This window comes from Theobroma cacao, chromosome 5, assembly GCF_053813885.1.
Source record: "Theobroma cacao isolate CCN51 chromosome 5, ASM5381388v1, whole genome shotgun sequence".
NCBI classification, from domain to species: Eukaryota; Viridiplantae; Streptophyta; class Magnoliopsida; order Malvales; family Malvaceae; genus Theobroma; species Theobroma cacao.
This window is the reverse complement of record NC_142643.1, coordinates 47,612,962-47,639,617: the sequence shown is the minus strand read 5'-3', so window position 1 is coordinate 47,639,617 and position 26,656 is coordinate 47,612,962. Positions and strand designations below refer to the sequence as shown.

The 26,656-nt window shown below is 38.8% G+C and overlaps 3 protein-coding genes and 1 long non-coding RNA gene across 6 annotated transcripts; 3 read left to right on the top strand and 1 right to left on the bottom strand.

Annotated features, from left to right (window-relative positions):
- The first annotated feature begins 2,174 nt into the window (after window positions 1-2,174).
- On the top strand, window positions 2,175-2,592 carry LOC148763037 (uncharacterized). The gene is made up of 2 exons (XR_016026275.1): window positions 2,175-2,388; window positions 2,496-2,592. It is a non-coding gene; the product is annotated as an uncharacterized LOC148763037 (long non-coding RNA).
- Window positions 2,593-3,827: 1,235 nt separating this feature from the next.
- On the top strand, window positions 3,828-9,990 carry PHYA (phytochrome A). 2 transcript variants are annotated; one of them, XM_007031239.3, is made up of 5 exons: window positions 3,828-4,457; window positions 5,218-7,270; window positions 7,467-8,283; window positions 8,906-9,196; window positions 9,456-9,990. In XM_007031239.3, exons 2-5 carry the CDS (start codon window positions 5,224-5,226, stop codon window positions 9,664-9,666), a joined length of 3,366 nt encoding a protein of 1,121 aa, XP_007031301.3. In that variant the 5' UTR covers window positions 3,828-4,457; window positions 5,218-5,223; the 3' UTR covers window positions 9,667-9,990. The 2 variants fall into 2 exon arrangements, with proteins under 2 accessions (XP_007031301.3, XP_017977103.2); XM_018121614.2 differs by having other exon boundaries at window positions 5,212-7,270.
- A 426-nt stretch (window positions 9,991-10,416) lies between these two features.
- Window positions 10,417-14,298, top strand: LOC18600655 (Glutamyl/glutaminyl-tRNA synthetase, class Ic). 2 transcript variants are annotated; one of them, XM_007031238.3, is made up of 7 exons: window positions 10,417-10,543; window positions 10,687-10,860; window positions 10,968-11,064; window positions 11,192-11,345; window positions 11,639-12,741; window positions 12,860-13,327; window positions 13,890-14,298. In XM_007031238.3, exons 2-7 carry the CDS (start codon window positions 10,706-10,708, stop codon window positions 14,106-14,108), a joined length of 2,196 nt encoding a protein of 731 aa, XP_007031300.3. In that variant the 5' UTR covers window positions 10,417-10,543; window positions 10,687-10,705; the 3' UTR covers window positions 14,109-14,298. The 2 variants fall into 2 exon arrangements, with proteins under 2 accessions (XP_007031300.3, XP_017977494.2); XM_018122005.2 differs by having other exon boundaries at window positions 10,429-10,533.
- A 902-nt stretch (window positions 14,299-15,200) lies between these two features.
- On the bottom strand, window positions 15,201-16,948 carry LOC18600654 (germin-like protein subfamily 2 member 1). Its single transcript, XM_007031237.3, has 2 exons — window positions 16,528-16,948; window positions 15,201-15,952 (listed from the first exon to the last, which is right to left on the bottom strand). The coding sequence occupies exons 1-2, from the start codon at window positions 16,634-16,636 to the stop codon at window positions 15,408-15,410; spliced, it is 654 nt and encodes a 217-aa protein (XP_007031299.3). The 5' UTR covers window positions 16,637-16,948; the 3' UTR covers window positions 15,201-15,407.
- Window positions 16,949-26,656: the final 9,708 nt, after the last annotated feature.

Sequence of the window (26,656 nt, the reverse complement as noted above, 5' to 3'; positions counted from 1 at the left end):
AGTTAGTGGCGGAGTTGCTGATGATGACGATGATCAAGATACTGGCGGTGGAGCGTCCCACTCCCGCAGAATTGATTTTGATGGATGTGCATGTAAAAGGGATTTCATAGAGGAAAAGGTCCAGCAGGTTGTCCTGTTTCCATTTGCAAAGTCTAAGAAGAAGAAACAAACAAAAACCCGTGCAAAGCTGTCTTCTTTCTCATCTTCAGGTAAAAGGGTTGATGCCGGTGGTGGTGTTTGCAGTGGCTTTTGCTGCACGCGACCCCGTACTTTGGAATCACCTGCTGATTCCAAAAGAAGCGACCCCAATGATCCCACCTTCACATATGAGATGCTCAAAGCTTTGATTGAGAGCAATCATTTCTACTGTAAAGAATGCAATCCCCATTCAGTTTAATAATTAATATATCAATAGTATGAAATTCTTCCGTGATGCCGCTATTATTCTTTCGGTTGTTGCCACTTGCGGTGTGCTTGTGATGGTTGACATGCTTTCCAGAACGGCGCACAAGTTTCAGATTAATTGCAAATTTTTGTTGAAGTCGGTCAATATGTTCTGGAATCGCAAATCATCAGCCGAAAATAGATCAGATATTATAATTTACAGGAGACACCAATTTTAGCTGCCCTGCTCTTGCTAGATATGGCTGAGTTCCTGAGTCACATAAATTTTAAGCAATCACACTATGACAAACCTCGCAGCACGTTGCTTTGTTCCTTGAGAAACCTCTACCGCCAGGTTTTGCCAATTCAGCATGACAAGCGTGTAAAATGGTCGAAGAAAAAAAAAAGAAGAGTGCTTTATTCAATTTTCTTTTGAAGTATGAAAAAGGTGGCTGAAACTCTTCAACTCTTTCAAAATGTAAAGACTTTTTTTATCTGATTATTCTTCATAGCTTGTGAATAATAGTGCCATACTCCTCTCTCTTTATTGCTTCAAAGACCTGATTTGAGTGTTCTATAGGTTATTTTTCAGTGTTCTTTTGTGAAGGAATCTGAAGTTCCTCTTTCTTATTTTCAATTTCTAGTCCTTAACAGTTGCCTCCGTTGTGTTTGCATGCATATTTCTTTAAAAACTGTGTTGAGATATTTGTAGTTTATCAAACTTATATATTCAACTGCTGCAACATGTTACCTGTAGAAGGGTAGTCATTTGTCAGAAAACAACTATTATGCACTTTATTTATAATTATGAATTCAAGTTGCATATAAAAAAAGTTGGTTAATTTCGTTGGGACATATTGTAAGGTTGCTCTTGAAGATTCTCGACCTTGTGGATAAGAGATGAAGGATATATCATCTGATGATAAAACATAGTTTCTTTCTATTGGAAGAATTACAACAGCAACAAACAAAGACTCTTCCCACTTCGTGTTTGTGGCTTTTGGATTTAGTTGTCTTGTGTATGATTGTGAAAATTCTTGTTTTGTTTGTATTACATGTTTCATGGAAAAGTTAGGACTCCTCTAATTGCGTTTGCTATCGTGGTGAAGGAAGCAGTTTCTCTGGTGTTTTGCAGACTTTGATTTGAGTCTTCGTGTTCTTTGTACTTCCTAGTCACTAATGAAGTATATTTTCCTTTTGGCGCTGAGCAAAAGGTAGAAAGGCTTTCTGATGTTACTAAAAAGTTATGTATAGTTTCTCTGCCAATAGAGAAGTTGTGCAATATTTGTATTGCTAATGCCACTTTCTTATTACTTCTTCCCCTCGGATAGATATGTGATCTCAGTGTTGGAATTTTCTAACAATTCTAGATGTTGCAGTGATCACTTAGTAGCAAATCTCACGAAAATGAAGGGAGTAATCCTCATTTCCTCATATAACAAGTATTAAAACATATCCACTGGACGTGCTATATCCTTTATCCTTTATTGGTAAGGAAAAGACATCTGCTGGGCTTCGTGTTGATTCTGCTATCATGATTCTTTCCAATACACTGCCTCGAAAGATACCAATAGTAGAAAGGAGATCGACAGGCCCTGAAGCATTTATTTAAGGAAAACGCAAGTACCTGTTATTACAATAGAATTTGCGCATATACAGTTGTGTGCGCTGTTGATACATCTTGCTTTTGATTCGTGAAATAGGTTGACAAGGAAACATCATATCAACACATTTCTAGCAAGTTTTAGGCGGGTCCTGATGTTATAATTGCATGAGCGGATATCCTTTGATGGAAATTAAGAATTTTTGGCAAGAAATCTGAAGAGGAGCCCATACAAAAAGAAATTTGAAGTTTGGTAGAAATCACTCCTAGCTTCTTCTTTTGATTATTAATCTCTTTGCAAGTAATCTGACCACAGATAAATTGCGGTGCCCCAGTCAGCAAGCAGAATATGAGCTTGTTAAAAGAAGCTTTTGACCAAGTTTAGCTGCGGTTTCATACTGGTAATAACGCAAGCCCATTCGAATAACCTTGTTAGGACATGCTCAGGGTCCTGTTATAATGATGATAGGGCTTACACTGTTGACTGAATTCTTGTGCTTGATTTCAGGATATTCAACCAAATAAATGCATGGTAACCGGGCCAGGCATGATAGATTAGTGGGAAATAAGGAATTTTCTCAACTTTTTATCCCCTAGTGGCATCATGTAAGCATATTTGATATGAAACTAAACAAATTCAGGCACTTGGATGCTCTATTTGGCAGTAAATGTTAAGGCTGTCCGGACTGAACAAGCAAACCTTATGGATGGAATAATTTAAGGATGGAATAATTTAAGGATGGTAGCTATAAACAATTGACAGATTACTGTAACCCTGCAATCATACCGGAAATTGAATCAGTGATGCCTGTAGTCCTATGCTTAAGGACTATAGGCATGCTTTGTAGGTTTTGACATGCCACTTACATTTTGGAGTACGTAATCAGTTCTCGTAACAGGAGGATACTTGCGGAATATAATTATTAGTCTATATATTGTTACAAGCGTACAAGGTACGGGGAAAAGATGAGATGAAAAATGAGGGAGATGTGTGTCTCTGTCCGCTGGCGCTGTTCAAACTAGAAATCCTGTTACCGGATGCAAGCTAGGCTGGCCTAAACAAAGCCAAGTTCTTATTTAATCTTACCTCTCAGCAGTAGAAGCTACATGACCATTCATATTTGGTGTGCGATGCAATTGGGTCTGTCCTGCAGAGCTTCCAGTAGAAACAGATTCCTCCGAAGTCTTATCGAGATTGTTTCTCTCCTTCTAGAACAAACCCTCAATGTGAAGTGCTCAGGATGAGACAGGGCTAAAAGCCTTGAAACACTGTATCCTTCTCTATCACTAGGCGAGATCTTAACTCTGTTGCTCATGCCTTGGCTCACTTTATTTTGAGCACAAAATTTGATAATGATGGCTTGATGAGCAAGTGAGCCACCTGCTTTTGTGCATAATTTCTTCTAGTCAATTAATTTTCACGAAGCTGGCGTTGGGGGATGGAGCCAACAAAGGGTGGTTGAAGATGACAATCGCAAAGGACCCATCACCCATGTATCATGTATGTGGTTGTAGATCAACAGGTGTCCCTAACCGCTCGCAGCTCAGAAGCGCTGTAATGAGGAAATCCTGTTGAAGCGAATAAAGAGATAGAGTTAGGGGGAAGGAAATAGGGCGTGGACCCTACACAGGCAACGAGTCTACCAACCATTTGTATTTGTTTCTAGTTTGGATTGTGGTATGGGCCAAACTCTGTCTAACTCACGTGAATGCCGTAACGCATATTTTTGTTGGTATTAGGTCCAGTTTTGATTAAGGCAAAGGGAAATGGGCACCCAAAGGAAAAGCACAATTGGGCATGGGCTGCCTCTGCGTTGCTACTAGTTGCTAACCAGAAGACACCTTCCTCTTTTCCTTGGATCCCATCTCGGCCTCACGCCTCCTGTACCTCTCTGCCAGTTTCTTTATTTTATTTTATATTTATTATCATCCATAAACGATAATTCCATCATTCCATCATTCCATATCTCCCACTGGTGGATTTTTCCTATTATGTACTATATTTTATGGGGAACAACCAAGTGATCCAATATAGAAACTAGATTTTTTTTATTAAATGAAGCCACAACCCACAAGACTTGATTCAATAAACAAATATGGAAAGCCAATGATAACGTAACTGCCACTGTTATCCTTGTTTTGGAAACCCATACTGCTTATTTTATTATATCTTCGTGTTGGAGGATGCCAATTGCCATGCCACCATGAAATTCGTGTAATTATTATATTGTTATTTTATGTTATCATGGTGGTCCCTGCTAGCTGGTAATGGTAAAGTGCTAGTCTTTCAAGGCGGTGGTCGAGTTTTTTTGTGCGTTGCTTCTATAATGAGATTGGAGATGGATTCTGGGTTTACTGGCCGAGCTTGGGATTCTCATTTCCAAGCTCTTCTGCGAACTACCTCTTCTATTTCCCATCACAGTTACAGATAGCAGTTGCCCTTTTCCTTCCTCTGCTCATATCAACAAAGGTTAGCCCCTTACACACCCTTTTTTATCTTTCTTGTTTGATGAGAGTGTGCGTTCATCACTGAATGAATTAATCGCTACTATTACAGCTTAATAGCTATGTGGATTATTGTTTTGCAATAGCCAGTTTGTTCTCTTACTTTCTCTCTACCATGTCTGATGAATTATGATGGGAGAGATTCCTTTTAGCTGAGCCACTTTTTTCGTTTCTTTTGTTTTTTTGGGGGAAGGGGGGGTGGTGTTGGGGATGATCATGATTAAGGTTACTGAATATTATAGCAACCGTAAGTCTGGAACTTGGGTAATTGGTCTGCTCATATGCTGCAGTTATTGATGGAAGAGGACATCATTTCTATTGAACAAAAATCATTCATAGGGCTCGTTTGCGACTCTCTAAAATTTTGTGCTATCCTAGCTTTTCTCACAATAATTCAAAAAAAAAAAAAATCAGACGGGGCAACTTGCTTTCTGTAATGCTATAGAAAAATCAGGATTATTTAGGGGTTTAGATGTCAATATTCTCGACTTCTATGTTTTCTTTTCATGAATTGGTGATAAAACGTGTTAGAATTTTTGGCATTTTCAGGCTCTGCTACAATTTCAATTGATAAACTTGTTATGATAATGTTCCTGATCCTGATCATGATCAAGAACAGTGACAATAATGTCAATACCTGTTTCTACTTTCAATAGTTTAGCGTTCTTTCCTGGTGGTTGTTATTCATGGAGATCTCTTCTTTTGCTTATATAATTAAGTTTCAGGAGAAAATGTCTTCTTCAAGGCCAAGTCATTCATCTAGCAACTCTGGGAGATCAAGGCACAGTGCCAGGATTATTGCTCAAACCACAGTTGATGCAAAACTCCATGCAAATTTTGAGGAGTCCGGTAGCTCCTTTGACTATTCAAGTTCAGTGCGTGTAAGTGGAGACCAGCAACCTAGGTCAGACAGGGTTACCACAGCTTATCTCCATCAAATACAGAAAGGCAAATTCATCCAACCCTTTGGGTGCTTGCTAGCCTTAGATGAGAAAACTTACAAGGTCATAGCATACAGTGAGAATGCCCCTGAAATGTTGACCATGGTTAGTCATGCAGTCCCAAGTGTTGGGGACCACCCAGTTCTTGGCATTGGAACTGACATAAAAACTATTTTCACAGCCCCCAGTTCCTCTGCATTGCTAAAGGCCCTAGGAATTGGGGAGGTTTCTCTTTTGAATCCAATCTTGGTCCATTGCAAGACTTCTGGGAAGCCCTTTTACGCAATAATCCATCGGGTAACAGGGAGCTTGATCATTGATTTTGAACCTGTGAAGCCCTATGAAGTTCCCATGACTGCTGCTGGGGCCTTGCAGTCATACAAGCTAGCGGCAAAAGCAATTACTCGCTTGCAGTCTCTGCCTAGTGGTAGCATGGAAAGGCTTTGTGATACAATGGTGCAGGAGGTTTTTGAACTCACTGGTTATGACAGGGTGATGGCCTATAAATTTCACGATGACGACCATGGGGAAGTGGTTTCTGAGATAACAAAGCCAGGCCTAGAGCCTTACTTAGGTTTGCATTATCCAGCCACTGATATCCCTCAGGCTGCTCGATTTTTGTTTATGAAGAATAAAGTCCGCATGATTGTTGATTGCCACGCAAAACATGTAAAAGTATTTCAAGATGATAAGCTTCCTTTTGACCTAACCTTGTGTGGTTCAACCCTAAGGGCCCCACACAGCTGCCATTTACAGTATATGGAGAACATGAATTCCATTGCTTCTCTGGTTATGGCTGTTATTGTCAATGATGGAGATGAAGAGGGCGATGGCCCTGATTCTGCACAGCCACAGCAAAAAAGAAAGAGACTGTGGGGTTTGGTAGTGTGCCATAACACCACTCCTAGGTTTGTTCCATTCCCCCTCAGGTATGCCTGTGAATTTCTAGCTCAAGTCTTTGCCATCCATGTCAATAAGGAGATAGAGTTGGAAAATCAAATTATCGAGAAGAATATTCTGCGTACCCAGACCCTTTTGTGTGATATGCTTTTGCGGGATGCACCCATGGGCATTATCTCACAAAGCCCAAACATAATGGATTTGGTGAAATGTGATGGGGCTGCATTATTATACAAGAACAAAATATGGAAACTAGGAGTAACTCCTAGTGATTTCCAGCTGCATGAGATAGCATCATGGCTTTCTGAGTATCATATGGATTCCACAGGTCTGAGTACTGATAGCTTGTATGATGCTGGGTTCCCAGGGGCATTGGCTCTTGGTGATGTAGTATGTGGAATGGCAGCTGTGAGGATAACCCTCAAGGATATGCTTTTCTGGTTCCGGTCCCATACTGCTGCAGAAATTCGATGGGGTGGTGCAAAGCATGAACCTGGTGAGAAGGATAATGGCAGGAAGATGCACCCAAGGTCATCATTCAAGGCTTTCCTCCAAGTTGTCAAGACAAGGAGTATGCCATGGAAGGACTATGAAATGGATGCAATCCATTCTTTGCAGCTTATTCTAAGGAATGCATTCAAAGATGTTGAGACCACAGATACTAACACTAGTGCCATACATTCAAAGCTCAGTGACCTCAAAATAGAAGGGATGCAAGAACTGGAGGCAGTGACAAGTGAGATGGTTCGTTTAATTGAAACAGCGACAGTGCCAATTTTGGCTGTTGATGTTGATGGCTTGGTTAATGGGTGGAATATGAAAATTGCCGAGTTGACTGGTCTTCCTGTTGATAAAGCAATTGGAAAGCATTTACTCACACTTGTTGAAGATTCTTCTGTTGAAACTGTCAAGCAAATGTTAGTACTGGCATTGCAGGGTATGTAATATTCCATTTCTTCATATTTTATTAAGTTGATTTACTGAGTGTGTTTTGATGTACATGAGTTCTGCAGCATGTTAGCTCACTAACATTAATGCTGAATGTGAAAGGTTGTTTCTTCTTGCTGTTTTTTCTGTTTCCCTGTTTCCATCTAGTTTCCTTTTATGTCATTAAAAAAGCTTTTCCTGATCAGGCAAGGAAGAAAAGAACATCCAATTTGAGATCAAAACTCATGGGTCAAGGATTGAGGCTGGCCCCATCAGTTTAGTTGTCAATGCTTGTGCAAACAGGGATCTTCATGAAAATGTTGTGGGGGTTTGTTTTGTGGCACAAGATATAACTGGTCAGAAGATTGTCATGGACAAATTCACCCGGATTGAAGGTGATTACAAAGCAATTGTACAAAATCCAAACCCACTGATTCCTCCCATATTTGGTATGGATGAATTTGGCTGGTGCTCTGAGTGGAATCCAGCTATGACGAAGTTAACTGGGTGGAAGCGAGACGAAGTGGTAGATAAAATGCTGTTGGGGGAGGTTTTTGGGACCCACATTGCATGCTGTCGTCTCAAGAGTCAAGATTCTTTTGTCAATCTTGGTGTTGTACTTAATAATGCCATGACTGGTCATGAGCCTGAAAAGGTTCCTTTTGGTTTCTTTGCTCGCAGTGGAAAGTATGTGGAATGCTTGTTATGTGTAAATAAGAAATTGGACAGAGAGGATGCTGTCACTGGTGTCTTTTGTTTCTTGCAGCTGGCAAGCCATGAGCTACAACAAGCACTTCATGTCCAGCGATTATCAGAGCAAACTGCCATGAAAAGATTGAAAGCATTAGCTTATCTGAAAAGGCAGATCCGTAATCCTCTCTCTGGGATTATTTTTTCAAGGAAAATGATGGAGGGCACAGAATTGGGACCAGAACAAAAACGCCTTCTGCAGACTAGTACCCTGTGCCAGCGCCAGCTCAGCAAAATACTTGATGATTCAGATCTTGATAGCATCATTGACGGGTATGAAAACATCCTGTAAAACATGATCTTATTATTATTATTTTTTAATATCAGCAATAAACAGCTGCAGCATAAACTTTTGAAACATTATCTTACTGTCAGACATAAGACTATGTGTTACAAAGCTTTACATGAAACTATTAACTTAAACTTGATACATTTTATTAGCCTGAATTTTGTTGCTTCAGGATTAATGCGGCTTTGTATTCTTTGGAGCTAAGCCCAAGCATATAGCGATAGCATATTTTCTGAGTCCAAACATTAGGGGTTTCTTCAAACTTGGTTCACCAGCCACATGGATGGCTTTTCTAATATTCTAGACTTGCTCTTTCTTGATGCATAATTTCTCTACATCTTTTCCCTCTCTTCCCTAGAGAACCATAAATCCTTTATGCATAATGACATCAATTTCCTTAAACTTCTGCTATGGTTTCTCTCATCTTGTTCTCCGTCAGAATTGAAATTTTTAACTATATAACCATTTCCTGCTCTCTTGATAAGCCTCTCCGTTTATATAAGTCTTGGTTGTGTAACCCTCAGTACGTTGGATGTGTGATTTTCATAGTCTAGTGCTTAACTTTCTTAACTTTTTCCCTTCTTTCTGTTTTCTGAATTCTAATAGCTACTTGGATCTTGAAATGATTGACTTCACCCTGCATGAGGTATTGGTTGCTTCTATTAGTCAAGTGATGATGAAGAGCAATGGGAAAGGTATCCGCATAGTCAATGATACAGAAGAAGAGGTCATGACTGAGACCTTGTATGGAGACAGTGTTAGACTTCAACAGGTCTTGGCTGATTTCTTGTTGATATCAGTTAATTTTACACCAAATGGAGGCCAACTTGTTGTTGTAGCTAGCTTGACCAAAGATCAACTTGGACAGTCAGTTCATCTTGCACATTTGGAGCTCAGGTACTGCTTTCTTTCAAAAATATGCATTCATACTGATAGTTGGAGATGTCCTAAATCTACATTAAAAAAAAAAAAAGGAGAATGTGCCTGCACACCAAATTAAGTGCATCATGTTCCCCTTTTTTCTTATTAATTCATCAATAGTAAGTATATGTAGCTGGTATATTTATGTGATATGCCTTAGCTTTAGGCACAAGTGAAGTCTTCCTTTTATGAAGTCAGCCAAAGTAAAAGGATTTTGTATATATTTTGGGGGCAGGATAACACATGCAGGTGGCGGAGTGCCAGAAGCATTGCTGAGCCAAATGTTTGGAAGTGATGGAGATGCATCAGAGGAGGGTATCAGTTTGCTCATCAGCCGAAAGTTGGTAAAACTCATGAATGGAGATATCCAGTATTTAAGGGAAGCAGGCAGGTCAACTTTCATCGTGACCGTCGAACTAGCTGCAGCAAATAGGTCCAGAACCTAACTGATATTCTTGGAAATAATGAAACAATGGTTTTGTACAGTGAAGGAGAAATTTGGAGTTTGGCAATGTATCATGCCACAGCATGTGGTTTTTATTTGTTGATTTGCATTTGAAGTTGCAGATAGAGGTATTTGGATAAGTTTTGTGTTAGTGGGAGTGTAGGATTTGTTTTCAGTTATTAAGGGATTGAATGGGCAGTAAGGGTGAGAAGGGTAGTTGCAATCAACTGCTTGCATATTGAGGGCGCTGAAGTTGTACTCTGAAATTGTAACATGTAATTGTTTCAGTGATATCCGATAGGTTGGAGTCATTTTTGTGTGTTCATGCTGGGTGAGCTTGTAGCTGTAGACTGCAATGAGAGTTGGTTGTTAAGTTATGCTTTTTGAGCTGGTGAAGGCTAAGTTTAAGGGCTGATATGAATTTGCAATCCTAAGATATAATAAAAAACACTTGAATCAAATGTTTGGGTGTATGAGTTGTGGTTATTAAATCAAATGTTAGAGTACGTGAGTCGTGGTTATAAAATACAAATTGTTTTCAAGGTCAATTTCCAAAACATGTTGTGGACACAATTACCAAATGGTACCACATGCAAACGTTGACGTTCTCAATTTTCTCCTCATGGAATTGGCAGTCTAGAAGAAAAACAAACGAATGGAGAGGCCACTGTTTTTGACCAATGACCATTGAAGTCCAAATCAGGCAAATGCCTAATGGGCCTTGAAAGAGGAAGTTCACATGGGGTGTGGATGTTTTAAATCTCCAAAAGCATATCCAGTCCACTACCAAAACCAGCCTCGTCTCTTATTTCCTCTCCCTGCTCTGCTTCTTACACTATTCTTTCCTGGCGGCGCCTCAGCAGCTCAGGTTTATTTGGGTATTCAAACCTTGTTTTTTCTCTTCACCTAACCATCAACTTAACTTGGGAATTCATTTTTCCTGTCCTGTCCGATCGCCACTGGTTTTTACAATTAGTCCTTTCTTCTCTCTATAAATAGAAAATTTCCTTCTTGATCGCAGGTGTTGTCGTTCCTTAAATATGGAGGAGCAGGGGTCGAAACAATTTTCATTTCCGCCCGATAGCCCTCCACTCTCTGTCATTGCTGCCGCTAAGATTGCTGGAATCGATTTACCAATTCAGACTTCCTCTTCTTCTTCTTCTTCTTCTTCTCCCACTCTGTCTTTCTCAAACGGGTATACTTTTAGCTTTCCTTCTTAGTTTTAATTTTCAACTTTACGGTTTAGTTTTTTTTTTATAAAAAAAATAAATTCAATCCCTTCTGTCTTTGTGTAATAAATAGGCTCAAATTGCATGGAACTAATGTAATTCTCCGCTACGTCGGTCGCCTTGCTACCATTCGTAATTTCTACGGCCACGACGCTTTCCATGCCGCCCAAGTATGTTCTTTTTCTTCTCTTTTTTGTTAGAAAGAAAGCTCCGTTTGACTTGATGGAAAATATAGTTTTTATTAGAAAGAAAGCTTCGTTTGAGTTGATAGTAATATATTTTCTTTCCGTTACCCAGATTGATGAGTGGCTGGAGTATGCTCCTATCCTTTCATTTGGTTCTGAATTTGAGAATGCTTGCGGTTTCCTGGACACATATTTGGAGAAGCGTACCTTTCTGGTTTCTCATTATTTCTCCATTGCTGACATATCTATCTGGTCTGGTCTTGCTGGTAAACTTTCAAAATTCATCCTTTTTGTTGTGTTACACCATGCCATTTGGTTCATCCAACTTTTTCCCCTTTATCACGTATGCCTTGCAGCTTATATCTCTGTTAATTCCCTGACCACCAACGGAAAATGACCTGCTGCTTTTATATCTTATCCTTCTTTTTTTTTTCTTTGGTTGACTAGCCCATAAAAGATTCCATCTTGTATACCATCATACTATAACTTCATTTTTCTCAATGTAATCTCTCACTGCTTTCCATCTATCCGTACCTAACAAATATTCTATGCGCTGTAGGAACTGGGCTAAGATGGGAAAGCATGAGGAAGTCAAACAAGTACCCAAACCTTGTTCGCTGGTACAATTCTGTTTCTGCAGAATATAGTGATACCTTGAAGCAAGTCACAGCTTTTTATGTTGGCAAAAAAGGCTTGGGAAAGCCAGTGGCAGCTAAACAAAAAGAGCAAAAGAGTGTAAATGGGGATATTTCCGATAAGGCAAAAGTTGCTAGCCGGCCTTCAGCTGAAGTAGATCTTCCTGATGCTGAGATTGGGAAGGTGCGGTTGAGATTTGCTCCTGAACCTAGCGGTTATCTTCACATAGGGCACTCTAAAGCAGCCCTATTAAATCAGTATTTTGCTCAAAGGTACCAAGGTGAAGTAATATTGCGCTTTGATGATACAAATCCAACCAAAGAAAGCAATGAATTTGTAGAAAATCTTATAAAAGATGTTGAGACTTTGGGTATCAAGTATCAAAAGATCACCTATACTTCTGATTACTTCCCAAAGTTAATGGAGATGGCTGAAAAGTTGATACAGGAAGGTAAAGCCTATGTGGATGATACGCCACGTGAGGAAATGCAGAAGGAAAGGATGGATGGCATTGAATCAAAATGTAGGAACAACAGTGTGGAGGAGAATTTGAAGTTGTGGAAGGAAATGATTGCTGGCTCTGAAAGGGGCTTGCGGTGCTGCCTTCGTGGGAAGTTAGACATGCAAGATCCAAACAAATCTCTAAGGGATCCAGTGTACTACCGCTGCAATCCAGTTTCCCACCATCGAATTGGATCCAAGTACAAGATATACCCAACTTATGATTTTGCTTGTCCATTTGTTGATGCTGAAGAAGGCATAACACATGCACTCCGATCTAGTGAGTATCACGATCGCAATGCTCAATACTATAGGATTCAAGAGGATATGGGAATGCACAAGGTACTCATATATGAGTTTAGTCGATTGAATTTGGTCTATACGCTTCTTAGTAAGCGTAAGCTGCTCTGGTTTGTGCAAAACGGTAAAGTAGATGGATGGGATGATCCCCGTTTCCCAACTGTCCAAGGAATTGTTCGCCGAGGTCTGAAAATAGAGGCCTTGATACAATTTATTTTGGAACAGGTGAGTTTGCATGATTCATTCACAATGTGTAAATGAATTTTCTGGAGTACCATAGTTTGCTTTAGAGTATAAGCTTTGATTCCAATGAATATTAATTTTTTTCATCCTTTTGTTTTAGGGAGCATCAAAAAATCTCAATCTTATGGAATGGGACAAACTTTGGACTATTAACAAGAAGATCATTGATCCTGTTTGTCCTAGACATACAGCAGTTATTGAAGAACGACGCGTGTTGTTGACCTTAACTAATGGTCCTAATGAGCCATTTGTTCGCATTATCCCAAGGCATAAAAAGTATGATGGTGCTGGAGAGAAGGCAACTACATACACAAGGAGGATATGGATAGACTATGCTGATGCAGAGTGCGTCTCAGTGGATGAGGAGGTTACCTTAATGGATTGGGGAAATGCCATCGTGAAGGATATCATTAAGGACCAGGATGGAAACATCACCCAGTTAGTAGGAATTTTGCATCTTGAAGGATCTGTCAAGACAACAAAGTTGAAGCTCACATGGCTAGCAGAAACAAGCGAACTCGTTAACCTTTCATTAGTGGAGTTTGACTATCTAATAACAAAGAAGAAGGTATCTTCTTACTATTAACTTACAGCTATACTTTTTGGTTCAATTTTGTCCTTGTTCAAAATTAATAATTGTCACAAGCTAAATAGTGGAATACTGTTCACCATGTGCTCCTGCAGATTTAAAATTAGTACCGACTCATACAATTTGACAGAGAAAACATCCTGTCTTGAACAGGAAATCAATCATAGTTCAGGGCTGTTTCTCTTCCTTTTTATGCCAAAATCAATCGAGGATTATGTTTGTGCCTGCATGCAAATGTACATGTATACCTGTTTGTAATGTCACATGTGCAATGAACATGGCTGCATCATAAATCATATGCAAATGTTGCAGAATGATTGTTATGTTGATTGTTATTTGTTGACAATTATGCAATACGAATTATGTGCTAGAAATTGAACCCAGTGTTGTAGGATTTTTCACCCTGCTTCTCCATGGGAGGGAGTATCATATATTTTAGTTCATTGTTGTCCCAGGATGGTTCGATACTTGGTCAAGGTGCGTGGTGCTTAGTATGAGGATTTACGGGTTTCCTTTTTTTTTTTATTTGTTGTGGATGCAGCTGGAAGAAGGAGAGGATTTCCTAGATGTACTAAACCCATGTACGAAAAGGGAGATAGCAGCAGTTGGAGATTCCAACATGCGCAATTTAAAGCAAGGAGAGATATTGCAGCTGGAGAGGAAAGGCTACTTCAGATGTGATGTTCCCTTTGTTAGAGCTTCAAAGCCTGTGGTTTTGATCGCAATTCCTGATGGCAGGCAGCAAAGTGTGTTGAAGTAGGCAATTTTACCCTATCTTATTCAGATCCTGAAACACTAGAGGAGAAATTATGAGCTCTTGCTATTCTCTCTCTCTCTCTCTGGCTGATATTTGGACATGCAAGTTTACAAGTTTATGAATATTGTGGATGGAACATTTTCTGGTTCGTGTTTTATGGTCATTATGAACATAAGTGTTTTCTTTTTTTCAATTCTTCTGGTACAACTATTAACATGGGTGGGTTCGTTTCTATTCGAGTGACATTCAAAGACATTGATTTGTTTTGGACAACTATTAAGAGTAATCCAAAACAATGGCAAGTGTTGGTTACAATGTCATAATTACTCTAACCGTGATTACAGTTGTTGGTTGGTGGCCACTTTTGGTTATTCCGTATTAGGCCGTTAGTGTCTTGTTTAAAAACAGAAAATAGAGAAAAGATGGGTGCGTTAAAACAAACGAAAAATGTCATAATTGCTATTAAACAGTTGGGTACATCACCAGACAAACAAGGAACAACGTGGTGGTTCATACAATTCTACAAATCCTACTCCTAATCCCTCATCTGTTGGCGTAAAGGCATTACGCCACTTTCCATTTCAATTCAAGCTTACGGTAATAGGATCACACATCTAGGCAACATTTTTTACGTTTGCATACATTAAATGATGGGCATGCCCTGCTGATTTGTCTACTACTGTCAATACAGGTTGTTCATTAGTCTGGAAATCGGATACAATAATGCCATGCCCATCATTTTTAGCTGGCGCCAATAGAGAATCAAATCCAATAGAGTAACTGGAGCAGGGCCCTTGAAATTACCAAAAATGCAGTATTTTAATGATTGTCTTAAACTAATCAGTACTTTAGGATCATTTTATTAGTTTGTGCTTTTAAGATAACATGTTTGAAGTTGAGCTACGCCTTTTTATCTTTTTTGTTTTTCTTTGATCACGTTCACAGCAACCCCAGAGAAGCTGCAATTAAATTAAACCAACAGATGGGGCTGATGAAACATTTATATTCTTTCCCAATGTTAACCCTTGCATCTTGAGTGTTGTTTACTTATTTGTTCATAAATCGTTATTAAACATAAACAATACTACACCAAGGTTTTATCCCATATGATGGAAGGGGTGTACACAATCCATTTATTGCGATATTTATTGGCTTTTCACAATGAAAACAAAGCTTGGAGTTTGAGACATGATAACTCTTTTTCCCCCTGCTTGAGACGAGATTCACATAAAAAACTGCCCACCAATTCTCCTTCTCCAACTATTAAACAACAGCAGCAGCAACAGCAAAGCTTAATTTAGTCTACTTTTTGGGTGCTAACCTGGACTTAATTTTCTGAACCTGTTTTGTACCAATCTGGAATGCCTTGCTCAATACATCGTCAGGCACTGTTGGCGTGGCTGCAAATAGGGTGGCAGCAAGGGACTGTGTTCCGGGCAACTGGCTATTGAAGGCAGCTATAACAGAAGCAGGCATCATCCCAATGTTCTTCTGGAAATGCACCAATCCTTTAGGGAACACAAATATTTCACCCTTCCTGATCGACTTTGATATCAATACGTTGGATGTGGTTATGAAGCCAACCTCCAGCTCCCCTTCCAGCACGAACACTACCTCGGTTGCTCGTGGGTGGGTGTGGGGAGGGTTGAGCCCACCGGGGGCGTAGTCAATGCGAGAGAGGGAGACACCGAGGGTATTGAGACCTGGGATCTTTTCCACATTGGCCCCTGTGACAAGTGACCCCATGGTGTTGTTGGTGAAGCCTGGTTTGGCCAGACCGGCAAAGAAGAAGTCATCTGCTCCTACGCTTGAGGGGTTCTTGCAGGGGAATCCATTCACTTTCACTCCTGTTTATGTCGGCACATATATGTATTTACAAGCACATAACAATAAGCATCAGCGAGCTAGTACATAACTAATACTGTAACTGCAAGCCCATATATTTTTGTTGGAATCATCCAAATATTGAAGCAAAATTCTTCAAAGATTTCATGTTAATTTGATTCTGGTAGAAAAAGAGGTCATGATGAACCATCATGAGGCTTAGCGACTAGCAGAGATCAAATAGAATCCGCTCGTGAAGAGGTCAATTAAGCTGTCAATCGAAGCAACATACGTCATTTCAATTGTGCAGCTGGAGAAGTGGGTTAGTTTTTATCAAAAAAACAAAACAAAAGAAAAAGGTGGATCTAGTGAAAACTGAATAACAGCTACCAAAAACAGTATAGCAATTAGCGGTAGCATGCAACGTTTTCCAAGGCCTTTGTAATTTTTTTTTTTTTCTGGCTGAGCCACTCTCCTTTGAATAGCTGAAACTTAATTGGCTGACATTTTAAAGGTAGAAATGATAGTAGCAGTAATAAAAAGCTAATCATTACGGCAAGTGGCAAGAAGAAAAGATAGAGGAGCATTAGTGCAGTACCAGAGGAGAGATCGGCAACACATATATCCTGAAGCAAGTCGGGGTCAGCAACAGCGGCACCCAACACCAAGGCAAAAGTTGTAAGAAACAGCGCAACGAAAGCCTCCATGGGTTGCCTCTTCGAAACAGTGGATGTTGCTGTTGTTTGAATGAAAGAGAATGAAAAGAGGCAGTCAGGAAAGACTTAAGAAAGGAGATATAAAGAGAAATTATGGTAGGATTGAAGACTATGGATGAAGGAGAGAAAAAGTTGGGAAGCGTATTTATAATTGGTGGGTCGGTTTTGGGTTTTGATAATTGATGGACGGAGACCGTGGCAAGAAGAGCACGAAGCATGCCTTGCCTTGCCTTGCCTTCGCATTTGCCAATATATGCAGAACTGAAAAGTCGTCGCAAGCAGCCAGGCTGTGGCTTCTATTTTGAGCTCTTTGACCTCTTTCCCAGCCCCTTGTGTTTAAATCCATCACATGCCCTCGTATCATTTAATAATTCCTGATGACCACAATTTCATCCTCGTTCACTCTGCCTTAGGATTTACATACTAATATTGCTTACTTTTACTAGGTATCGTGCCATGGACCATGCTTCATGGTTGGTCAGTCCCAATCCCAGAGTCGTAAACAAATTTTTGTTCTGTGTTGGGTGTCATGAGCTAATCTTGTATCGGACTATGATAGAGTTGTCTAAAAGATTGAATCTTTTGTACTTGTAAGGGAAATGTCCATCTTTCAAATATTGTAATAGTTCATGGTAGCATATCTAAAAATACTAGTTAAGTCTTTAAGGGAAATGACCTTTTAGGAAAAGAATGTCTTCATTTTAAGCGTTGTAATGGCTATTGGTAGAATACGTGTAAAATCTCGTGAACTCTTTATAAGTGGTGAGCAGTCGACGGATTGTTGGGCTACTTCACTAGTAAAGGTATATTTGTAGCAAATCATCTAAGGCTTCCCTTATGACCCGAAAATGGCTTGTCTTGGTCCCTTTATAATTATTTTCATATTAATAAAATATTTTTCTATTTTATGACTTAATGGTTGCATATATGGCATTCGGCATGCCCTATAATTTTGATGCGCATTCTCTTAGTCTGATTTGTTGCTATTATTGATGTTTGATGAGACATAGCCAAGTATCAACTGGCTTGAGTGGAAGTGTCCATTCAAGTACTTAGGTGAAGGAACGTAGCTTATGACAGTTAGTATCAGAGCACGGGGGAGATGTGTTGATCTAAAGAGTAAAAATGGTGACCGCGCAGAGTGCACCAAAGGATCATTGGAGGATTGATGAACCAGAGGCCACGGTGGGGGCAGTAAAAGCTCAAATGGTTCCTTGTGAGCGAATAGACAAATTGAGACAATCTAGTAGAAACTGTTTGAGATTATTAATACCCTGAGTGATGAGGTTAGGGATGCGTTGAGCACTCTCCAAGGCGAGATTGGAGAATTGAAAGCTCAGGTAAATCTTTTAGTTATTATTGCAGGTAATGCTAGTGCAAATTCAGAAGATCCAGGTAAATGAGCCAAAGTGTCAGAACCCAAGCGATACGAAAGGTTCAGAGATGCTAAGGAGTTAAATAACTTCCTTTTTGATATGGAGCAATATTTTCGAGTTATGCGCATGGAATCGGAGGAGGACAAAGTTGCGATGGCTTCAATATATCTTTCTAGGGAAGCGAAGTTATAGTGCCGTTAAAAAAATTCATTAATGGTGAGTGTCGCAGCAATATTTGGGAGAATCTAAAGCAAGAATTGAAGAACCAGTTTTTTCATAAGAATGTTGAGTATATAGCGCAACGGAAGTTGCGAGAGTTGTCATAAACAAGATCAGTGCAGGAGTTCGTAAGAAACTTTTCTACTTTATGTTAGATATCAGGAATATAACTGAAAAAAGATAGATTGTTCTATTTTCTCGAGGGTCTAAAACAACGGGTGAGGACGAAGTTACAACGATAAAAGGTATATGATGTTGTGAGACCTCAACACCTATAGGCTCATAACTACGCATAGACGTAATAACACGGATCAGGGGTAGTTTCGTTATTTTCTCCAAAAAGCTTCCAGAAGAAGGTTTTATAGTATTTTAAGGTCTAAATAGGCATAGTAAGATATTTTGGGTGCCAAGGAGACAAGAGGAGGTAAGAGGAAATTTTTTAAATAAAATGATATTTTATTAATAAAATAATATTAAACTATTAATATTTTATTCAGTGTCAAAATTTTTCATGAAGAAGGAGTATATGATCAATCTAAGTGGAGGAGAAGAAGAATGAAAGAATTTTGGAGAAAAATGACGTTAATGGGGCCGCGTATCTTTATTAAGTAAAGATAACGCGGGCAAGTAAATATTTAATATTATGGGAACACCGCGTTGGAGTACAAACTTCATACCTTATTTGTACATGTGTACAAGAAGGTAATAGAAGGTAATAGAAGGAAATTGGAGTTAAATGAGTGATGGGAGGACTAAGTTAAAATGGAAGGAAACAAAAAAGGTAAAATGGTTATTTTGCATCTCGAGTCAAAATTTTAAGTTTTCGTAAACACGAGTAATTTATATCATTGTGGACCTTGTCCCAGTGTCAAAAGAATAAAAAGATTGCATAAAGGATGGAAGAAAAACAAGTTAACTTGCAAAAGGGCATTTTCGTAATTTCTAAGGGAATTGGATAAGCTTGGGCTATAAGCATCTTGCTTCTAGCAGCTTCTCACATTTTTTCCAGCAGCTTTTCTCCTTTTTCTTCTTCTTCTCCTTTTCACGTTGCTTCCATCCTCCATGGAAGCTTGATATCAAGCTTTATAACCTCTCTCAAATTAGCTTAAATTTTCATGCTTTTGGTGCACCTTTTCATAAATCCTTAGGCTCTTCCACTCTCTTTCTTTAAAACCCTTGAAAAATCTTGTTTTTATACTTTTTCTCACTAGCTAGGTGTTTAGAGAGAGAAAGAGAGAAAAAGCCTTATAATAGCTTGGGAATTGTTGGAAAGAAATTCAAAGTGTTGATAAGTAGTAAATTAGTATTGGGTTTTAAGTGTTGATAATGTTTAGTAATTGAATTGTGGGTTTATTGTTGAGATTGTGTATTGACTCTATTGTGACTAGGATAATGGGAATAGATAGCCATTTAAAATGGTAATTGAAAGCTAGCTAAGGGGTAACTTTTAGGGTTTATAAGTATGAATTAACATTATGGTGATGTTAATTTGATGGTAGGTTCCAACGAAGCTCCATTATCCCAATTGGACCATTAGGGAGGTTAGAGTTGGCTAAAGGCTCAACTATTACCGGTGAGTGAACTGCATCTCAAAACTTGTTTTGAGAATGTGAATGAAACTGTACAAAGCATTTGAATGATTTTATACAACTTTATCTTCAAACAAGTGCCTTGGGAACAAGCTTTTGCTAAATAGTTTTATGTTATGATATGTGGTTGTTGTTGATTCATGCACCATTTCATTATGATGATATATATATATATATATGTTGTGCATGATAGTTGATATTGTGTATGATGACTATAATCGTGGGTGTGCACGATGTTGGGGGATGCACATGCCGGTGATGATGGCGGTGTGGGAGATGGATAATGATAGTGCCCGTGTGCATGATGTGGGGGGATGTACACGATGGCACTAATTGTGCATGATGTGGGGGGATGCAAATGATAGCGCCGGCTATGTGCACGATGTGGGGGGATGTACATGAGCCGGGTGTGATTATACTGATATTGGTGTTTATCTATGCATTTATATATATACATCTATGTTTATGAAATCAAAGTTCATGAGTATGGTATATGGTTTTGCATATGTGAATCTTGCATGTTGAACATTGAAAGTTGCTAAGTATTGTCAAATTGGTGTTCATTGCAATAAGGAATTTGGCTGCAGCGAAATGGATTCTCGTTGCCGCCAGAAATTCTCGGTGGTGGTACAGTATTGTCACTTTGACAGCGATTTTGACCACCTTTCAATTAGAACTGGGCAAAGTGGTAAACAGTAAATTCTTAGCCCTGTCTCTTAGCTTTCTAATGACCTAACAAGAATGTCAATTGAACCCATGTAGTGGAAGATATGCTTCAAAAACCAAACCATATGCAAACCGAGAATGCCTTTTTCTACAGTGAGAAACGTGCTGTCACGTTGCTACCTTACTCGGGTTCTGATATAATTTCCTCCACTCCCTTATCTTCATGATTGAGCATGGGTCTTTGCAATACTAAGAGTCCACTGATCAATGTCCAAAACAAGGGGGTTTTAGGAAAGAAATTATACCAAATTGCATTGTTTTCAAAACAAGTGCATCACGATTTCCAAATTCTTCCTTATCAATTGCTTGTTCCCTTCCTTGTTCACTCACTAGATTTATACTCACCATTTTCAACTTCATGTTTTCAGATTACGAGGCAATTGGTAACTAGGTCGAGGTGCCTTTGCAGACACAACTATTGGTAGGTGTCTCGGCATTCAGTAACTGTATGTTCGTCGAGTTTTTTTGCTGGACATCGAGTCTCCTTTTGATATGTATAGATAAACTTAATGTAAATTAATAGAATACATGATGTAGATAATGTATGTATATTTTAAATGAGTAACGCCAGTACGAGTTGGTAATGTCCATCACCATTTTGATCCAAAGTTATAAAATGTGACTTAGCAATATTTGATGGAGTAATGAGCAAGATACATAGTAGGCTTGCTTGGGCTTAGTGGACTATGTCCATTGGGCCCATGAGCCGATCATGGCCTGAAATTTGGGTCGTGACAGATGTGACTTTGACGATGATAGTTACGAAGCGCCTTACTGATTATAGTGAAAACTCTAACAAAATGAAAGACCCTTCATCTAAGACTAGTAGCTTTAGCTCAAACAGTAGAGTAAAATTTTCAAGAATAAGCAGACTCTCAAGTGGGGGAGGTGATAAGAGACCACCTGCTAGAGACTCACCCCAACCGAGAACAAAAGAGCCATGGAACTTCAAGCCACGACCTCCAATATTTTATTTTATATGCAAGAAACCTCATCAAGTATCTGACTGTCCTTACCGAGCAACTCTCAGTACGATATGCACTGTCAATGTTGAGACACCCCCACTCCACACAACAATCGGAGAAGCTGAGGAAGAGCTAGCACTAATGGATTCTATTTGTTTTCTTAGCGCCTTACAAGCGCAATTAGAAAAGATGGAGAAAGAACCCCAATGAGGTCTAATGTATGTAAAGGTGTTTTTGAATGAGAAAAGTACTAAAATCATGCTCAATACGGGGGTTTCAGACACTTTCATTATCCCAAGTGAGACAAAGAGATACGGTCTTAAAGTTGAGAAAGACTTTGGACAAATGAAAGTAGTTAACTCACCAGCTTCAAATATAATGGGAAATGCCAAAGACGTAAAAGTTAAGATTGATTCTTAGGAAGGGAAGATAAACTTGACTGTAGCCACTATAGATAACTTTGATTTTGTTTTAGGCTTGGATTTTATGACAAAAGTACAAGCCATCCCTTTCCCTATTGCGAGTTGTTTAATGTTTTTTTAAGAACGATTATATGTGGTACCGACTACAATTCTACCTAAAAGCGAGAAGAAAATTATATCAGCTACATAGTTTAAGAAGGGGATAAAAAAAGGTGAACCGTCCTACATGGCCATGCCTATCTACAAAGACGAAGATAACACAAATCCAATACCCAAAGAAGTGAAACTGGTTTTGAAAGTATTTCAAGATATGATATCAGAACAACTATCAAAGGTCCTACCGCCTTGACAAACTGTCAATCATGAGATAGAATTACTTCTAAAAGTCAAGCTACTTGTAAAATGGCCATATAGCATAGCTGCCTTAAAGTTAACGGAGCTAAGGAAATAATTATACAAGCTGATTCAAGCCGGATCTATCTGATCATCAAAAGCACCTTTTAGAGCTCCAATACTTTTTCAGAAGAAGCAAGATAAGAGTTTACGATTGTACGTGGATTATCAGGCTTTGAATAAAGTCATAGTTAAAAATAAATGTCCTATCCTTTTTATAACAGATCTCTTTGATCAGCTAAGTGGTGCAAAGTACTTCTCCAAATTAGATTTGAGATCGAGATACCATCAAGTAAGAGTGGCTAAGGTAGATGAGCCGAAAACCACCTACATAACTCCGTATGGCACATTTGAATTTCTTGTTATGCCTTTTCGACTAATCAATGCTATTGTTACCTTTTTCACACTGATGAATCAAGTATTACATGATTATTTGGATAAGTTCGTGGTATCTACTTGGACGATATCGTGGTGTATAGTTCGACCTTAGAAGAGCATCAACTGCACTTATGGCAAGTCTTCCAAAGGCTACGCAACAATCGGTTATATGTGAAAAAAGAGAAATGTGCATTCGCACAAACCCCAATCTGGTTCCTTGACCACATAATTGAACAAGGGCACATTCAGATGGACATGTAGAAAGTAAAGGCTATCAAAGAATAGGCCACCCCTAAGAATACAACTAAGATTCGTTCTTTCTTAGGGCTTACCAATTATTATCGAAGATTCGTGGAAGGATATTCAAGAAGGACAGTAACACTAACAGAATTGTTAAAAAAGAAATAAAAGTAGAGCTAAAAATTGCAGCGCCAAGGAGTTTTCAAAGGCTTAAAGGACACGATGATGACGGATCCTGTTTTATCACTCTTCGATATTGCAAAGCCCTTCAAGATACAGACGGATGCATTAGACTTTGCCCTTGAAGGAGTGTTGCTACAAGAAAGACACCTGATTGCATTTGTAAGTCAAAAGTTGAATGAAGCTAAGAAGAGATACACGACACAGAAAAAAGAACTACTTACAGTGATTCACTATTTACAGGCCTAGCGATATTACTTGCTAAGATCACAATTTGTGGTTAAGATCGAAAATGCAGCCGTAAGTCACTTCCTCACACAACCAAAACTTATAGCTAAGTAGGCAAGATAGAAAAAGTTCTTAACCGAGTTTGATTTCTCCTTTGAGCATAAAGCTGGAAAAGCAAATTGTGTGGCAGACACCCTAAGTAGGAAGGTCGAATTCGCAGCTCTAAAAGTGATCGCGCCAATGATAGCCAGTAAAGTGACCACAGATATCCATAATTTAATTAAGAAAATTTGAATTAAGACCCCCAAGCAATGGCCATTAAGAAGTTGGTGAAGAGTGGAAAGTCAAAATACTTTCGAAGGGAAAATGGACTCCTACTAACAAAGAAACCATGCACATTTGTTCCAAGAGCAGGATAGCTTAGGTAAAAATTAATGCAAGAATGTCACGACACTCCTTAGGCAGGACATCTAGGTTGGCAGTGGATCGTTGCGCTATTAAAATAGGGTTACTATTGGCCTCATATGCGACAGGATGTGATGGATTATATAAAGACGTGCCTTATTTGCCAACAAGACAAAGTAGATAGATAAATATAGGCAAGAATACTCAAACCTCTCCTAGTGTCGACCAAAACATGAAAAAGCATTTCTTTAGATTTTATTGTAAGATTTCCTAAAGTGGGAGATATGACAGCGATCTTGGTAGTGGTGGACCGGTTTTCCAAGTATGTGACGTTCATTCTAGTGCAGAAGTTTGGCTTCACAGAAGAAACGACGCACACAATTTTTAAACATGTGGTAAAATATTAGGGTGTTCCTAAGAGCATTATCAACAACGGAGATCCATAGTTTATAGGCTTTTTGTAAAAAGAGATGTTCAAGCTATTGGGGTCAGAACTCAACATATCTTTCAGTTATCACCCACAAACAGATGGTTAGATAGAACGTTTCAATGGGTTATTGAAAGAATACCTATGACACTTTATACAGGCGAACTAGAAGAATTGGCCCAACCTATTAGATGTGACTTAACTATGTTTCAACTAACAAAAAAGCTCAACCACCAATAGAACCCCTTTCGAGGTCATCACCAAACAATAACCTAGACTTCCTCATACTTCAGTAGAATCGTATAGCGGGAAGAGTCCACGAACGTTCAACTTTGCTAAAAAATGGAGACAAAACACTAAAATCACCAAAGCTTATTTAGAGAAAGTCTCCAACAACATGAAGAAGTGGGCAAATAAAGGTCGAAGGGAGCAACATTTTCAGATGGGAGATCTAGAGTTGGTGAAGTTGGTACCTGAACAACTTCAATTTCTAAGGAAGAAAGATTGAAGATTAATACGAAAGTATGAAAGTCCAATACCAATTATAGCCAAGGTAAGAAGGACTTCCTACAAGATTGATCTACCCAAGTAGATGAAGGTACAACTCGTGTTTCACGTCAGCAATTTGAAGTCGTTCCATGTAGATCTAGTAGAAACAAACAAGAGTCGAGCCACAAGAGCTGCCATCAGCACCAAGCCACCATCACAGCTCCTAGTGGAGGAGATTTTGGCAGAAAGGATGACGATAATCAACCGACGACCGACACAAGAGTACTTGGTGATATTATAAGGTTTAGGGCCAGATGAAATCACCTAGGAGAAAAGAACCCGATCTCCGTGACTTTCAGCAAAAGATTGAAGAATTTCAAGCCAACCAGTCAATGAGGATGTTGACAAATTGAGTGGGGGAAGATATCGTGAGCCCACCTTGTATCGAATTATGATAGGGTAAAGTTGTCTAAGAGATTGAGTCTTTGTTCTTGTAAGGAAAATGTCCCTCTTTCAAACATTGTAATGGCTCGTAGTGACATCTCTAAAAATACTTGTTAAATCTTTAAGAGGAAAGACCCTTTTATGAAAAAAATGTCCTCATCTTAAGCGTTATAATGGCTATTGGTAGAATACATGTAAAATCTCGTAAACTCTTTATAAGGGGTGAGCAATCGGTGGATTGTTGGGCTGCCTCACTAGTAAAGGTATGTTTGTAACGAATAATCTAGGGCTGCCCTTATGGTTCAACTATAGCTTGTCTTGGTCCCTTTGTAATTATTTTCAAATTAATAAAATATTTTTCCTTTTTATGACTCAATAGTTGCATATATCATATTCATTATGTATTGTAATTTTGATGTGTATTCTCTTAATCTGATTATTACTATTATTGATGTTTGATCAGATATAGCTGAGTATCGACTAAAGTGTCCACTCAAGTACTGCACAGACTATTTCATACTTAGATAAAAAAAATGTAATTCGTGACACTAGGGGTTACTTTTTCTCTGCCATTACATACTGCTATCATTTTGGAGAATGATTGTCTATGGTGTTGAAGCGACGCACTTTCGAATGGAGCAAAAGCCCACAAATCAAAACAACTTGGGCTAGAGGGGGAAGATAACCCATGATAGCAAAGTTTAGAAATTTTGGGGGAAATGCAAATGAAGGAGAAGAACAAAATCAGGAGTGTCGTAACATGTCAGGTCCGAGAACCCGACCACTAGACATCGATGAAAATAATATAACTAGGAGTCGCCACCAATCTTTTTTATTTAGCTGTGATTGGTCACCTATTAACTCAATGCTAATCGACGAAGTTTTAAATTAATTTTAGGTCCATTGAAAGAACAAGAATTGGTCCACATTTTTTAGATATGGGTTCGGGAGTGCGGTTACGCACCGAGAATGGTTAGCACCTCCGTGGCGCCCGTTCCACGAATAGTACCATTCAATCTTAAGTTATCCTATTGTAGCTTATCCTTAATTTTATTCCTATATTTTCTTAATCCTTGCTTATTAATTAATTCTTTATTATGTCAATTGATTGAGTTTTTTATTCGGTTTCACGGATGCACATAGTGCGATTGTAAGATGATGTTACAATTTGTCCAATTTTAAATGATGAGGTCGGTAATCTTTTATTGAAAAATCATTTGTACACCATCCCAACGTTTTGGTGAAGTCTCAAAGTTTTCATCACCTAGGGATATCTCGAGAAAGACTCGTCTCTACGAGTTCTTCGAGGAAATCCCATCATCAGAATTCCCGCCCCATTAACAAGATAAACGTGGCATGCTATGACAGAATAAAATTATCGATGATATCTACATGAACGCGCTTAAACATGGTTTAATTAATTTCTAATTTATTATTTTCTTATAGTTTTCCATTTAAATCTATATTCTTTAATTAACATTATTGATTAGTATTTTACTTAATTATATAGTTTATCAAATAAACAATTAA